General features: G+C 45.6%; 2 protein-coding genes across 7 annotated transcripts in view; one reads left to right on the top strand and one right to left on the bottom strand.

Moving 5' to 3' along the window:
* Positions 1-17,237, top strand: part of LOC139059016 (nuclear factor related to kappa-B-binding protein) — a 617,245-nt gene that overhangs the window by 599,155 nt on the left and 853 nt on the right. The window lies entirely within an intron of this gene.
* LOC139059014 (uncharacterized) lies at positions 8,792-16,741 on the bottom strand. Its single transcript, XM_070536789.1, has 3 exons — positions 13,817-16,741; positions 13,521-13,756; positions 8,792-13,460 (listed from the first exon to the last, which is right to left on the bottom strand). Exons 1-3 carry the CDS (start codon positions 13,895-13,897, stop codon positions 13,331-13,333), a joined length of 447 nt encoding a protein of 148 aa, XP_070392890.1. The 5' UTR covers positions 13,898-16,741; the 3' UTR covers positions 8,792-13,330.

A 17,237-nucleotide genomic window follows, 5' to 3' on the forward strand; every position in this document is an offset into this window, starting at 1 on the left:
AAGCTCTTCTGGTACTGGTATGCGGTAGTGTTGCCTTTTTATTGCTGCATTGAGGTTCCGTGGATCCAGGCACAAACGAACAGTTCCGTCTTTTTTGGTTATCACCACTATGGGATGGACCCATTCACTATGTTCCGACTCTCGCGTGATTACGCCATTCTTCTCCATGCGCTTCAGCTCTGCTTTGACCTTATCCTCGAGTGCACTAGGTACTCTGCGAGGAGCACAAACTGTCGGCACTGCACCTTCACGCAGCTGGATGCTATAACGTCCCGGAAGCTGGCCGATTCCTTCAAATATGTCAGGGAAATCATTCAGTACTTTTTGAAACTATTCTTGCAACACTGTGTCAGTGGACTTTGTCGTTGCTTGAAGGGTCTTCATACGGGAAAGCAAGTGCAGAGTTGAGCATGCAGCGGCCCCTAGTATCGGCTTGAGGGGCTCCTTCACCAGCAGAAATCTCAGACGGTACTCCCTGTTGTTTACCGCACAAGACAGTTCACATTCACTGTCTATTGGAAGCTGGTGGCCACTGTACGTAGTCACTTTAGCTGTGGTTGGTTTGGTTGCTGGTCTGCACGGCCACTGCTTGAACATATTTTCTGGAATTATGTTGACGTCCGAACCGGTGTCTAACACGAATGTCACCTCGTGTCCATTAACACTGTCACTTTCGCTCTAGTCTGTTGCGTCGACATTGACACTGCACGTAGTCAGACAGCCCAAGTATAATTCCTCCTGCGAGTCTTGTTGTGGATGCTCATGAAGCAGTCGGACTCGCGGTTGATGCGCTGCTGTCTGCCGACGTGGCTGCTTGCACAGGTGCGTGAAATGGCCAAGTTTGTCGCAGTTGTAACAGTTTTTGCCAAAAGCTGGGCACTGTTGTTTGGGGTGCAAGGTTCCGCAGCGAGAACATTTACGATTAGACTTTTGGGATGAGCGATGAGGCTGCTGGTAGCTAGCGGATGACCAGTTGTCTTCATGGGTTTCCGATTATACGTGTGAATGGCATTCACTTCTGGCTGCTCATCACTGGTTCCTATCTCTTGCACATGTCTCTTTGATATTTCCACTGCCTTGCACGCTGAGACGATTCTTTTCAGAGTGAGGTCGCACTCCCGAAAGAGCCGTTCGCGGAGAGCTCCACTGTGGATTCCAACCACCACGCGATCGCCGATGAGTCTATCGCACTTGTCACCGAAGTCGCATTTCTGCGCCTGTTGTCGAAGGTCAGTAACAAAATCGTCAATTGACTGACCTGGCTTTTGTACCATCGAGTTGAACACCGCTGCTGCTTGTATGACGTTCTTGTACGGGCGATACAACTCGTCAAACTTGTCAAGTATGTATTCCACTGGGTCTGCGTCTTCGTTTCGGTGGCAGGGTCTGGAAGGAACGTCTGTGCGATGCGACGAGCATGCGGGCCAAGTACATACATGAAGCAACAATGCCTTCCGCGCTGATTTAGGCTTAGTGTTGTACTCACAAGCCAGTTCATATATGGTGAATGCTTCCCGCCGTTCTTCCCATGGGGTCTGAGGAGTGTCACCAGGTTCGAAGTGAGCCGGGGGCTGGATGAAAACGTTGGCCATTTCGTTGATTTCAGGCGTTGCGGGGACGATCTACTTACACTTCTGACACCATGTTATGTTGTTTGGGTTAGTTGCGTAGGGTTTCAAAGATGCGACGGCACGAAGCCGCGAGTGACAAACTCCATTTCTTGAGAACAACTTTGGCGGCTACGACTGGCCTAGCCTTTATTAAATATGTCGGAATTGTAGGGGGCGCCAGGAGATACATAACAGCCACCACTATGGTGGCTATGACGGGCGGGAGGAGCTGGCAAGGTGCACAGAGGAATGATGAAGTTGTAGATGGCTCTACATGCAGCTGGTGTGCAGCTTTTGAAGGGCGCGGTGCATGGCAGCTAGCACGCGTGTCGCGTTTACTTTGCATCACGTTTGAATGTAACGCATCGTGCAAACATCACAACGTGTTAGCAGCTGAGAGATGCTTTATTAAGAAGGGCGACACTTCTTCGGAGAGCAGAGAATGGAAAGATGCATTATTTGCAGCACCATAATGTGCAGCAAATGTTTAGCCATGTGATTTTAAAAAGCAGGAAGCTCACATTTGGAGGCCACTCTAAACGAGTTGGTTTTTACTAAAAGGCTTGCTGTTAGTGCAAGCGAACGTGGGCCGCGAACGGAAGTCAAAACGCCGATTTTCAACTTTTGTCATTCGGTTATCTGCCGCAAATATAGCCAGTGGGTGCACAGAAAATCATACACGCAGACAAAAACAATGGTGGGGCTGCACGTAATAGACCAGGGAATAACACCATCGCATCGTTCAGTTCACTCTCCGCATCTGCATGCGCCAGCAATCTGCCCTTTAAAAAGCTTTAGCTCTGTGAAAAAAAAAATTACGTACACATGTGGGCGCTTTGGCAAACCTCATCATGCACTAAATATTTTCCATCACTACTTTTGTTGTGCAGGTCCACAACGTGATGGGAAACACTTTGTTACATAGCAGTAACACACATGCACAAGTCAGACTGAGCTTAGCACTAGGTTCTACTTCACTCTCCTTAACTTCAAATGTTTCTGGTGCTCCCTTTGAAGAGCGTTGTCCTTGTTCAAATATTTTGTGAAGAAAGAGCAGTCTAGTTAACACTACAAACAGGATAATTTTTGCAGTGAGCTCTTTGTGATGGAGCTTGCATCCGACTTCGCGGAGTGTTAAACGGCTCAAGAACTGCATAAAATCATGCCCACTGAAAGAATAAAGCTTCTCTGTCGAAAAAAATACTGCGAGTGCATACTCTAGAACTTTAGAGCATGGCCAACTCACCTCTAGGTACAACAGGCCTCCCTTGTCAAACTTTTGTGTGAACGCACTGTCTGCATTGCATTCAGCTGTTTCTCTGGTGACTGTGAGGCCAGAAGCACAACGTTGGCGAGAAATTTCGCCACTAAATTAAACCTTACAAAACATGTTCGCACTTTCTATGCCATAAGTGCACACCGCTTTATCTAATACATAACACAGGGACAGCACAATATCACGCACTACTAGGTCCTCAAAATAATCACAGTGGCACATGTGCGATGCTTCCCAGTGATCACGATCGATGTGTAAACAAGCGCAGTCTACACGCCTACGCTTGCCCGGCAGACCTCGCTGGCGCTACACTGGCAAGGGCTGCGCCGTGGCTTGTCCTTGCATACCAGCGCGGTTCAGCGCCCCTAGTGGCACTGGGAAATTTAGTTGTTCATCGCGCCTCTCCCTTGCACGGCGCAGATACGTCGCCCATCACACTGCCCCCCTTCTAGCCTTCTAAAACTGGTACAGCGCAGCATAGAAAGGAAGAAACAAGCCGAGCTGGCCAGATGATGGAACAGAGCTTGTTTCTTCCTTTCTACATTGCACTGTACCAGATTTAGAATGCAATACCAACTCGCTTACTCCTCAGCCTTAGTGAGTCCATTCACACATTGGTAGTGAAGAAATTCCGCCTCAAAAGAAGTCCCAATGTGTGCTATAATTAATCAATAAAGGCACGTGACTTTCAGCTAGCCACACCATTGGCTAGTCTGGCGTCGTCTGCATCACTCCGCGGCCGCTGCGCACACACCGTGCATGGCAATGAGTTTTTCCACATTGACAGCGATGTCAACCTCGATTCCGGAGTTCACTATGAAGTACAAATTTGGAAAGAAAAAAAAGGAAGAGGAAGTCTGCATACAAATTGAAAAAATGACGCTCTGCTCCGCCACTTCTCGATGGCATTGATAACGGCCCCGCTCCAGCAGTCGAGCGATGCCGGAGACCCAGATGGCATGTTAGGCCTAGTCCCCCAAAGCGCTGCTGACAACGGCCGCATTTCATAGACGTGTCGGCACGACACTACTATTCTGCAGCCAGAAGTTCTGCCGTGTATTGACAGTGCAGCTCAAGGAAAACTTAAAGCATTAGCTTCAACTCCTGCTACTGACCGAAAATCTTTACTAGAATGCATTGACGGTACTGCTGCCGGGACAAATGAGCTGGCTACGTCTGCTAAAAACTTGCAGTGGGTGCTCAGAAGGCATCACCGTAGTGACTCTAACCAGACAGACTACATTCCTGCAGGCTGCTAATGCAACAGCACTTATAAATTTCAAATGTCTTGTGGTGTTCTGCAATAAAAGTAAGCTCATTTCATTTTTTCGAGTTTTTTCAAAATCTCATTTTTGGCAATTCAAACTTCCCAAAGTTCTTTTTCGGTCTTCAGCGCAAGTAGAACCATAATTTTAACAGCACCATACAGCTACATGTGTACTACGTAGTGCTTAGAACAGATTTTTTTTTAAATTTCGCTTCTTAAAATTTTTAGAATCTGGCTACTAATTGGAGCTCATGATAGCCATGTATGGAGATTGAACTTTTTGTTGTAAAATTTCTAATACCTGCAATATAAAAAAACTAGTACTACATTTGTGTTCCTTACACTTTGCAGTATGCAGCCATATGTATTTATAAACATTCTGGTCAATACTCCTACAATTGTTCCGATAAACAATAGGTGAATGATCTTAATTATATCTGGAACTCAGTCAACTTAAAAAGTAATTATATTTTTAAATGAGCATGAAAAACTCTGTCTGGGTGACAATGTTTATTAAATTTAGTCAAAAAAGATTAAAAAGTTTTGAAATACCTCTTTTCCCCTTAAAATACAGGAATTAACCTCAGCGCTAGAACTTCGATTGTATCGTATGATGAAAGTTTCGCTTACTTGCAGTGACCGCCTGGCCAACTTGTTTGAAGAGATGTTTGGAGGGAACTTGTGATTATAGTATTGTGCTCCTCATCATGCAACATGTATCCTTATTTGATCATACTTGGGAATCGATGAGGCAGACAGTTCGAAGCATTTGTCCAAATTACGGCATCCTTAGTTTGCAGCTCCGACAGTTTTCAAAGTGTCACGTCTCCTGACACCTGGCTGTTCTGAAGACCATCATTATCATCAGCCTATTTTATGTCCACTGCAGGACGAAGGCCTGTCCCCATGATCTCCAATTACCCATGTCCTGCGCCAACTGATTCCAAATAGTGCCTGCGAATTTCCTAATTTCATCGCCCCACCTAGTCTTCGGCCATCCTCGACTGTACTTCCCTTCTCTGGCACCCATTTCTGTAACCAGTTATCTAACCTGCGCATTACATGACCTGCCCAGCTTCATTTTTTTCTCTTAATGTCCATTAGAATATTGGCTATACCCGTTTGCTCTCTGATCCAAACCACTCCCTTTTGGTCTTTTAACATTATGCCTAGCATTCTTTGCTCCATCACTCTTTGCACGGTCCTTAACTTGGTCTCAAGCTTCTTTGTCAATCTCCAAGTCTCTGCCCCATATGTCAGCACCGGTAAAATGCATTCATTGCACACCTTCCTTTCCAGTAATAATGGTAAGCTTCCCGTCGGAAGCTGACAGTGTCTGCCGTATGCGGTCAAACCCATTTTCATTCTTCTGTGAATTTTCTTCTCATGGTCAGGGTTCCCTGTGATTAATTGTCCTAAGTAAACGTACTTCTTCACCGACTCTAGAGGTTGACTGGCGAACCTGAACTCTTGTTCCTTTGCCCGGCTATTCATGATTATCGTCTTCTGCATATTAATCTTTAACCCCACTTTTACACACTCTCTGTTAAGGTCCTCAATCACTTGTTGTAACTCATCTGCAGTGTTGCTTAACAGAACAATGTCATTTGCAAACTGAAGGTTGGCGAGATATTCGCCGTCGATTCTTACTCCTAAGCCTTCCCAGTTTAATAGCTTGAATATTTCTTCTAAGCATGCAGTGAATAGCATTGTAGAGGTTCTCTCTCCTTGTCTGACCCCTTTTTGATGGGTCATTTTTTACTTTTCTTGTGTAGAATTAAGGTAGCTGTGGAATCTCTGTAGATATTTTTGAAGATACTTACGTAAGCGGCCTGTACTCCTTGATTATGTTATGCCTCCATGACTGCTGGTATCTCTACAGAATCAAATGCCTTTTCGTAATCTATGAAAGCCATATAGAGAGGCTGATTGTACTCTGCGGATTTCTTAACTACCCGATTGATGACGTGGATGTGATTCATGTCCTGCTGTTCCCTTGGTTGACTAAAGTCCAGTGTTGCCCTTATTCTATTGGAGATTATCTTGGTGAATATATTCTATAACACTGGAAGTAAGCTGATGGGCCTATAATTTTTCAATTATTTAATGTCTCCCTTTCTGTGGATTAGTATAATGTTTGCATTCTTTCAGTTATCTTGGACCCTTGAAGTCGACAGACACTCTATATAGAGAGCCGCCAGTTTTTCAATCAATATTTGCCTCCTCCATCTTTGATTAAATCGACTGTTATTTCATCCTCTCCTGCCGCTTCTTCCTGTTTCATGCTTTGCAAGGCCCTTCAGACCTCATCTCTAGATATAGGAGGAGTTTCTGTATCCTGTTCATTACTGCTACGAATGGAGTTATCCTGAATCCTCTGGGTACTGTACAGGTCAGTATAGGATTCTTCTGCTGCTTTTATTATACCTTCGAAATTGCTGGTGATATTACCCTGCTTATCTTTCAGTGCATACATATTGGTTTGTCCTATGCGAAGCTTCCTTCTCACTCACTTTAGGCTGCGTCCATTTTTTACTGCCTCTTCAGTCTCTCTTACGTTATAATTTTGAATATCCCTTATTTTTGCCTTGTTGATCAGTTTTGACAGTTCTGCGAATTCTATCTTATCTCTTGAGTTGGACACTTTCATTTTTTAGTCATTTCTTTATTAGGTTCTTCTTTACTTGGGAGAACTTGCCTACTGGTTGCCTTGGTGCCTTGCCTCCCAGTTCAATTGCTGCCTCTAAAGCCAGCCCTATTTACGGTTTCATTCATTACCTCTACGTCGTCTTCATCTCTCTGTTCTAAGGCTGCATACTTGTTTGCAGATACCAGCCTGAATTTGTCTGCTTTTATCCTTACTGCCTCAAGGTTTACCTCTTTTTTCTTGCCCAATTTTGCTCTTTCTCTCTTCAAATTGAGGTGAATCCTAGGCCTTACTAACCTATGATCACTGCACTTTACCCTACCTAGCACTTCTACATCCTGCACTATGCTGGGATCAGCAGGAAGTATGAAATATTTCATTTCTTGTTTCACCATTAGGGCTTTTCCAAGTCCACTTTCTGTTGCTATGCCTCCTGAAGAAAATGTTCATAATTCGCAGCTTATTCCTTTCGGCGAATTCTACCAACATCTCTCCTCTAGTGTTCCTAGAATAAATGCCGTGGTTGCCAGTTGTTTGTTCACCAGCCTTTTTGCCCACTTTTGCACTGAAGTTGCCCATTACTACAGTATACTGAGTTGGCCTTTTTCTCATTGATAATTCAACATATTAATAAAACTAATCAACTTCACCATCATCGTGAGTGGATGTTGGAGCATAGGCTTGTACTACCTTTAATCTATATCTCCTGTTAAGTTTGATTACGACTACTGCTACCCTCTCACTAATGCTGTAGAATTCATTAATAATGCCTGCTATGTCCTTATGGATTAGGAGTCCTGCCCCATATCGCTTCTTGTCCGAAGACCTCTATAGCAGAGGACATGGCCGTTATTCAGCACTGTGTAAGCCTCTCCGTTTCTTCTGTAGTGAAGAGGAGGACGAAGAAGACGCTAATTTCACTAACGCCGATGATATCACAAACAATGTCTGATAGTTCCTCAAAAAGTCCTGCTAAGCTAGCCTCACTCGACAGAGTTCAGGTGTTAAAGGTTGACAGGGTCAGTTTCCACTGACGGCCTGTCTGGACCCAGAGATTCTGGATCCAGACTGTTGGGACGTTTTGTTATGATGGGCTCTCAGCAGCAAGGAGTGCATGTGCCGATGGGGTAGGTGAGCCTCAGCTAGACGACTGGCCACGGCCAAGTGGTGTCGAGAGATCAGCCAGTGATGAGACACTCTCACAATGTCCAGCATCTTTTTCATCGTCCCTTTCTCGTATCCTTAATCACACTCCCCTCCTTAAAACTCTTCTGTCAATCCCTGTCGCACTATTCAACATTCACTGTGTTGTTGAATGGTGCAGCAGCCCCTAACATTCCTTTTTCTTTTCTTTTTTTTTACCTTTTTTGTGGTGCCTGCACACCGTGGCCATTCACCTACTGCCCTACCACCTTTTTTTTTTGTGGCCAGGCCGTTTCTTGGCTTCCCTGGTCCTGTACCCCCATACTTGGTATATTTTGCAATGGTTTCATTTGTCATGTGTACAAACTCGCCCAACAGCAAGCACTCCTCAAGTTTATTTACCTATTGACAGACAAGGGGATGAAGACAGAGAGAGGGGGGGGGTGCTTATTATGCGTTTCCTAGACAAGCAAGTTGTAATATTTTTGGAATGCTTTTCTTCCGTGTAGCATGGTCAAAGATTCGGTCAAGTACCAGAAATTAGAAGCTCGTCAATGTCATGAAGGCCTGGTGGAGAGCACCAGTGCACCCAAGTTTTAATGACATGCTGATCTCATCTTTCTGTGTGTGAATTTTTACCACTGATCCCCCCTAAAATGTTATGGTTAACACGATCCGAAATGAGGTAGAGGCACGCCAATGCCTCCGTGATTGGAGTTCATGCATACTAGTTTGCTGTTATAGTTTAGTCTTTCCTAAAGAAAAGGTTAAACCCACAAAACTGATGAAATAAGTAACGAAATGGTTGCACAATCTTTTATTGTACATTGTGGATATCCATCACAAAAAGCACCACTTGTTTATCGTCATCAGCACTGTTAAAGCTTGGGCAAGCTGGTGTGATGTTCTCTTACAACAGTGCAAAGGACAAGGACGAGACGAGTGCACATACGCAGCACTGAACTTAGAACTGGTTTTATTGAGGCGATTTCCACTGCTTAAATACGGTGGCAACCAATCTCAAATGAAAATACACAAAGACACACAAAAATCAGCGGAAATGATAATACCCGAGCACAGGGCTACAGTGACACGTGCACATATTTCCTATTTAACTTCAAGAAAACGTGGTTCTTTTTCTGACAGAGCCATTGAGGCTGCACTTACGCATTTGTCTTTGAATTTGTGGATTTTATGGGCTTCAGTAATCTCTCTAGTGATTTTTGTGCGATTATCTGACAGCTTCTTTCACCCATCCTAACATGGCTTTCATAAGGGTCTGTTGTGTGAAACGCAACTTGCTATGTTCGTCCATGACTTACACGTTAATCTCGATGCTAGCGCCCAAATCGATGCCATTCTTCTGGATTATACGAAAGCATTTGACAAGTTACCTCACCAACGCCTGTTACTCAAGCTCCCAGCTGAGCCTGCAGCCTGACCTCTTAAATTGGGTTATTGAATTTCTCACTAACCGATCACAGTCATTGCATGGCAATAATTACACTTCTGCGCCCCTCCCTGTAACATCTGGCGTCCCACAAGGTAGCATTCTAGGCCCCCTACTTTTTCTTATTTATATTAACGACCTTCCTCTTCATGTTTACTTTCAAATCCGTATGTTCCCCGACGATTGTGATCGACCGCATAATTATTAACGACTCGGAGCACGGTATATTACAAAATGATCTTAACCCCAATAAATGTAAAGTATTATGCTTCACTTGTCCCCATCTGCCCTTATACTCACCATATAATATTACTAATACTACCTTAGAAAAAGGGGGCACATTTAAATACCTCGGCGTCACCCTGTCATACAACTAAGACTGGTCTGCTCATGTAACGCGCATTACTGCCTCTGCTTACCAAACATTGGGATTCCTAAAACGCTATCTGCATCATGCACTACATCACGTTAAACTACTAACATTCAAGACACTCGTATGTCCAAAACTTGAATACGGATCCCCCATCTCGTCACCACATCAACCTTATCAATGCACTCGAAACAATTCAGAATCATGTGGAAAGGTTAATTCATTCTTCGTATTCTTATACCACTAGCGCATCACTACTAAAAGCACAGTCCGCCTTAAACACGCTATCATCCTGGCGTCGCATTAATTTGTTAATCCTCTTTCATAAGTTTTATTACAGCTTGCTTCACATCATGCACCATATGTGTTGGCCACACCCCCTCGCCATTCCCTGCGTACAGGGCATTCCTTGCAAGTAACCCATCCACGCAGCCATACTACAATGTTCTCTGCATCTTTCTTTGCCGATCATCAACCGACTGGAACGGCCTGCCTCGTCACATAGCCGAAATCACCTATTCATCGACATTTGCTGATAAGCTTAATCCCAACATTGTTCATTGAACTCATATGGCCACTAATTAGAATAAACAACATTTGTAAACCCCACCCCTATGTAATGCCCCCAATGAGGGGTCTTTAAAGAAATAAAAATGAAGTGAACATGCTGCACTGACTGAAAATGGGATAACAAGGCGCTTCCTTATTCTTTTTTCTTTCTTCCAGTGATGTCAGAAGAGCTTTACTTATCGAAAGCAGAAAATGCAGTTAGTTCATAGTAAAATATTTTCGCGTGCACAATTGACAAGGACACAGTGAAGGGGGACACACGAGTGTGTCCCCCCTCGTGTGTCTCCCTTCACCGTGTCCTTGTCAATTGTGCGCGCAAGAATATTTTACTGTGAATACGTACCAACTCGCCCAACTATCAGTTCTGCTGCAATTAGTTCAACTTTCCAAAAAAAGCGGCATCACACTAAGTAAGGTGAAGGCCCGAGCGCGGAAACTCTGTGCCTAAATGGATCTGGAAACCCTAGTCAAGTGTATAGAGAAAAGCGAGGGGGTCATGCCTGAAGATATTTTCCACAGCAAAAAATGTATAAGGTGGATTGTCCTCTTCGAGCAATAGTCACTGAGGATGGCACGTGGCAAAAGTCTGAATAAAGGGAAAATCAGACATCCATCCGTTTGTAGGAATTGCTACAAAGAAAACCCATACGGACTCCTCCGGTGGATACGGGTGGATGTCTGATTTTCCCTTTATTCATTACTTCTCTCCACCTTGCGGGTTTCCACAGAACTACTGTGGCAAAAGTCTGTTGCATTATTCTTGCAGGACAAGCTTAAACTCTTACCCACTGACGACCCATTTCAGGTGAAGAGTTCTAACCAAGTAATTGAGTTCTTGCAAGAAAATCCAGGAAAAGGCTTATCGGCCTGTTCTATCGATATAAAAGATTTGTGTTATTCCCTTCCACAAAGAAATTGCTGGCGTGTGTAGAAAAATGCATTGATTCCTATGGTATGGTGGCATTCCAGAATTCTGCAGGCATCAGCAATGGCAACTTCCTGAAAATCCTTACTTTTTACCTTAACTCAACGTTTTCCACCTGGCATGAATCTGTCTACCTCCAAAAAAAATGGTGTGTGCATTGGTTCGTACATAGCTCCGATCTTAAGTTATATCTATCTCGCGCACCACGACAGGCCCCTCGGCAAACAAGTAGACGATAGTGTGGCTCATGCTTTTAGATTTGTTGATGTTTTAGTTTTCAGGATATGGTGCAGCCTTGGTCTTGAAAGTTTTATCGGTTTTTTACACCTGTCTTGACCCACTTGTCTTCACACATGAAATGCCTTCTGAAGGAAATTTATATTTTTAAGACCTTTCCGTGCACCTCGGTGAAAGCCATGTGTGCTGGCGATACGAGCCAAGATGCCAGAAGCCCCTCATGCCTTTCGCTTCTGCAAATTCCAAGCTTGTCAAGCACGGCATTGCAAAGTTATGTTTTCCAAATGCCCTAGTGAAATTGTGCCATCATTTGATGCAAGACAGTTATCGAAATCAGGTGGTGTGCCTCCAGGCAGCACGCTACCCAACCGATCTTCTCATTGCTGTATCAGAGAACCTGGTAAGAGAAATCATAAATTGAGGCTGCAGTGAAGCCACTAACAGGCACAAGGAAAAAAAAAGAACGGCTGCAGTTATCCCTTCCCTGCATCGCATTTCACATAACCTCAAAAGGGTGGGTTCTCGTGCCAACGTGAATTTTGTCTTTTCCGCACCCGATAAACTATCATAACTTTTCCACATTGTAAACGCCAGCCATGCAAGGAAAGAGGGCTGTGCCAAGAAGCACCAAAAATACTTCAGAGCTTGCTACGACTTTATCGAGCCATGATTCGGTACCGATAACTACACTTGGTTTGACTGTGCGCACTAAGTTATTAAAAACATCAACTTTGTTTTTAATGTGCCTACAGTTGACTACAAAAAGAAAGTGAAGTCAATAAAGACTTATTAGGTCATTTGCGCGGCACAATAACCTTGTCTGAAAGGTCGTCATAGGTGTACTTGATGCCATCTATGTAAAGGATGTCATGCTTTAATTGCACACGTGCGTCTTCGCTTTTATGTTCCTGAGCAAACTGCCACAGATTTTGCCATCTCTTACGCACTGGTGCGGAAAAGTCTTCCGATGTACTGATACCTGTATCTTTCAAATTCTTGGCCTTTCCTAAAATCAAGTGTTTTTCTCTCAGAGACCCAAACCTTGCGATCAAGGGTCGCGTTTTTCCTTCTCGAAATTTTCCAAGTCGATGGGCTCTTTCAATCGATTGAGGTTCATTTTGTTGAGCATACTTCCTTCAAAAGCACTTCAGGTGATGACCAAGATTCGTGAACATTTGTATCAGGTATGCCATAGAACACGAGGTTGTGCTGCCTGCTACGATCTTCAAAATCATCAATCTTAATTTGGAGCAGCTGTATCACCCCATGCTGTGCATCATAGTGTGCGGTACACTCCATAATGGTGGATTCCAAGTTTGCCAATACTGACATTTTTCCTTCACTTGATGGCACACATGAAGTCAAATCAATTATAGCTGCCCTCTGTTCTGCTTAGTTCGCCTCAATAGTACTAAGCTTCCGAACAATCACGTTTTGCCCATCCAAACTTTTCTGTAGTGTCACATCAATGCCAGGGCGGCGATTCATTTCAAGATCACCACAGAGTATTAACAATAAGAAATAAAAATCATAATGATGCAACAACAAAATGTGACGCCGTGAGCGGTTTCTTGCGTCTGAGTGCATACATACACAGTTATATAGGATACGGGGTGGAACCGGCAGGATAAGAATGGCAAATGTTTTACAAGGTATACACACTAATATGCACGAGAAGAAGAACGTGCATTAGTGGCACTGTCATAGCACTGCCAGTTCTATGCACCAGAGAGACATTGTAGTCTGCTGCCTTTTGTAGGCTGATGTAGCGGCTGTGAACCATGGTTCGTTGACTAACGCTGGAGGACATATGCCAGATTCCACTGCAGTAGGCATCACCGGTCCACGATCGAGTGCTTTGAAGATTTGTTCACTGCTGCATGTGAATACTTCGGCGATGTTGGCCGTAATCCTGTGGCTGTCACATTTGTGGCCTGTTGAAAACATTCTGGAGCTACGTGCAACCTGCACAAGCAGCAGAATGTGCATGAGTGGCACTGTCATAGCACTGCCGGTTCTACACACCTGAGAGACACTGCAGTCTGCTGCCTTTTGTAGGCTGGTGTAGCGGCTGTGAACCATGGTTCGTTGACTAACGCTGGACATATGCCGGATTCCACTGCAGTAGGCATCACCGGTCCACGATCGAGTGCTTTGAAGATTTGTTCACTGCTGCATGTGAATACTTTGGCGACGTTGGCCGTAATCCTGTGGCTGTCACATTTGTGGCCTGTTGAAAACATTCTGGAGCTACGTGCAACCTGCACAGGCAGCAGAATGTGCATGAGTGGCACTGTCATAGCACTGCCGGTTCTACGCACCTGAGAGACACTGCAGTCTGCTGCCTTTTGTACGCTGGTGTAGCGGCTGTGAACCATGGTTCGTTGACTGTTGTTGGACATATGCTGGATTCCACTGCAGTAGCCATCGTTGATCCACGATCGAGTGCTTTGAAGTTCTCTTCACTGTTGCAAGTGAATACTTCGGCGATGTTGGTCATAATCCTGTGGCTGTCGCATTCGTGGCCTGTTGAAAGCGCTCTGGAGTTACATGCAACCTGCACAAGCAGCAGAATGTGCATGAGTGGCACTGTCATAGCACTGCCGGTTCTACGCACCTGAGAGACACTGCAGTCTGCTGCCTTTTGTACGCTGGTGTAGCGGCTGTGAACCATGGTTCGTTGACTGCTGTTGGACATATGCCGGATTCCACTGCAGTAGCCATCGTTGATCCACGATCGAGTGCTTTGAAGTTCTCTTCACTGTTGCATGTGAATACTTCGGCGATGTTGGTCATAATCCTGTGGCTGTCGCATTCGTGGCCTGTTGAAAGCGCTCTGGAGCTACATGCAACCTGCACAAGCAGCAGAATGTGCATGAGTGGCACTGTCATATCACTGCCGGTTCCATGCCCCGGAGAGACACTGTAGTGGCCGTGAACCATGGTTCGTTGACTGTTGCTGGACATATGCCGGATTCCACTGCAGAAGGCATCGTCGATCCCCGATTGAGTGCTTTGAAGTTCTTTTCACTGTTGCCTGCGAATACTTCGGCGATGTTGGCCATAATCCTGTGGCTGTCGCATTCGTGGCCTGTTGAAAGCACTCTGGAGCTACATGCACCCTGTACGAGAAACAGAATGTGCGTGAGCGGCGCTGTCATATCAGTGCCGGTTCCATGCCCCGGAGAGACACCGTAGTGGCCGTGAACCATGGTTCGTTGACTGTTGCTGGACATATGCCGGATTCCACTGCAGTAGCCATCGTCGATCCACGATCGAGTGCTTTGAAGTTATCTTCACTGTCGTATGTGAATACTTCGGCAATGTTGGTCATAATCCTGTGGCTGTAGCATTCGTGGCCTGTTTAAAGCGCTCTGGAGCTACATGCAACCTGCATGAGAAGCGGAATTTGCATGAGCAGCGCTGTCATATCACTGCCGGTTCCATGACCCGGAAAAACACTGTAGTGGCCATGAACCATGATTCGTTAACTGTTGCTGGACATATGCCGGATTCCACTGCAGTAGGCATCGTCGATCCCCGATGAGTGCTTTGAAGTTCTCTTCACTGTCGCATGCGAATACTTCTGCGATGTTGGCCATAATCCTGTGGCTGTCGCATTCGTGGCCTGTTGAAAGCACTCTGGAGCTACATGCACCCTGTACGAGAAGCAGAATGTGCGTGAGCGGCGCTGTCATAGCACTGCCAATTCCATGCCCCGGAGAGACACTACAGTGGCTGTGAACCATGGTTCGTTGACTGTTGCTGGACTTATGCCGGACTGCTGCTGGACTTATCCGGATGCTTGGCAGCAGCATGTAGTTCGCACTGAATGAGTGTAGATTTCTTCAGAAGAACTTCAGTTTGGCCTAGTTGGTGTTTACTGTATATCATATTGACCACAAATAAAGACGGGGACAGCGGGAGAGAACACACAAACAACACGGGCGGTATGTTGTTTACGTGTTTATGTGATGTATGTTGTTTATGTGTGCGCCCGTGCTGTTAATGTGTTCTCTCCCGCTGTCCCCGTCTTTATTTGCAGTCAATATGATATACAGTATCCATTTCTTGCGTTAAATGAAAGCACTAGACCTCTAAACTGTATAGAAAATAAGCAACAAGCAATAAGCGCCATAAGCAATTCATTTTAATAGTGTTTATACATCCAGTTTTCGTTTCACGAGGACACCCCATTCTCGTGAAAGCCACACACCTTGATACGCACCGGCTAGTAGAACACATTAATGGTAAATGCATTAGTGTAACTGTGATGATGTTAGGATCGTCACGTTGCAAAGTGTGTGACGCGACGAAGATGGAGGAGACGGTGCATAATGAGCAAATACACGACAATTATATTAGACGGCACGCAAACACGAAGAATATCTTAAACTAGCCCCACACATACACGGTTGTTCATAAACAGGAAAAAATAGTCTCACGAGGTTGCGGTTGAAGTCCGGAATGTGGTGAGGCGTAGAGCCCTTGAGGTGGGACACTCGCTGGTAGAGTGATGACCGGCGTGAAAGAACAAAAACAGCAGCAGGGCGGGGCAGGAAAGGTGGACGGCCCACAGCTCCGTAGACTAGAACAGGCCACTCGGTCGCCCGGTCACCCGAACCTCGCACGTAGTAGCGGGTTCCAAGATGCCGGTAGGCCGACCTGAGGCCTTGTGCAAGGCAACGACCTGAGGCGCTCCTCGTCTCAACGACGGATGCTCGCTCTCCTGAACCTCGCGCGTAGATGCGGGTTCGAGGCTGCAGCAGGCCATTCCGGGGTGTCGTGCCGTGCAACGACCCGAAGCGTTCCCTGTCCCGAAGACGGACGCTCGGTCAGGTGAACCTCACCGGTAGATGTGGGTTCCGTAGGGCCGGCGGCCCTAGTCGTGCCGGCATTCCAACCATCTCTGTTGCGCGAGCCCCTTCTCATGCGCTGCATGAGCCTCCCTCGTCTTTCTTTTCCTCTTGTTGAGGACGGCCACAATGTCGTCTGCTCTTGCGCTCGGTACTTTGTGTGTACTTCACAGTAACCTTAACTCTGCGACGCTCGCAGTTTAAACTGTGTTCCACTAATTCATCAATTCAGAACATTAGAGAGGTTTAGGTTGTCCAGTATTCGGGTAAGCGCAGGCGGACGTAAGGAGTTGAGACCACAAGGAGTGGAGGTGGAGGCGTAAACGTGAGCGGTCTGCATGGTGCAGCCACCTGGTGGCACACAGCTCAAAGAGACACAAACAGCTAATATTGCATTAACCAAGCGTATTCTACTTCGCTGCTGGTGTAAATTTTTGGCACTGGCGTAATCGCGCTGTTTGCCAAAAATTTACACACGCAGCAAGGTAAAATACACTTGGTTACTGCAATATTAGCTGTTTTTGTCAGTTTGAGCTCGGTGCCACTAGGTGGCAGCACCATGCAGTCCGCTCTCGTCTACACCTCCGCCCCAACGTCCTGTCCACCTGCGGTTACCCGAATACTGGACAAGCTAAACCTCTCCATTGTCCAAGAGTTTTTTCCGTTCCTTCTATGTGCACACAAATACTTTTGCTATTCGCGTCCGCAGTAGTTGCCAGTTGGTCATCTGCGAACTCCGCTTCACGAGCGCTAACTTTAGTTTAGCCTCTGCACATGATCTCAGGCCATATCTATGCATTCAACCTTAAAAATGGCACGACACAAAATACATGAAGGACGGGATGAGGCCAACTTCCAATTGATTTAATTCAGGAGAACTTACGCT

This window comes from Dermacentor albipictus, chromosome 4 (assembly GCF_038994185.2).
Source record: "Dermacentor albipictus isolate Rhodes 1998 colony chromosome 4, USDA_Dalb.pri_finalv2, whole genome shotgun sequence".
NCBI lineage: Eukaryota > Metazoa > Arthropoda > Arachnida > Ixodida > Ixodidae > Dermacentor > Dermacentor albipictus.

Coding starts and splice junctions, on each gene's coding strand:
- LOC139059014 (XM_070536789.1), bottom strand. CDS start 13,897: ATGTCCAACAACAGTCAACGAACCATGGTTCACAGCCGCTACACCAGC. Junction 13,757..13,816: donor CAGACTGCAGTGTCTCTCAG/GTGCGTAGAACC, acceptor CTGCCTGTGCAG/GTTGCACGTAGCTCCAGAAT. Junction 13,461..13,520: donor CAGACTGCAGTGTCTCTCAG/GTGTGTAGAACC, acceptor CTGCTTGTGCAG/GTTGCACGTAGCTCCAGAAT.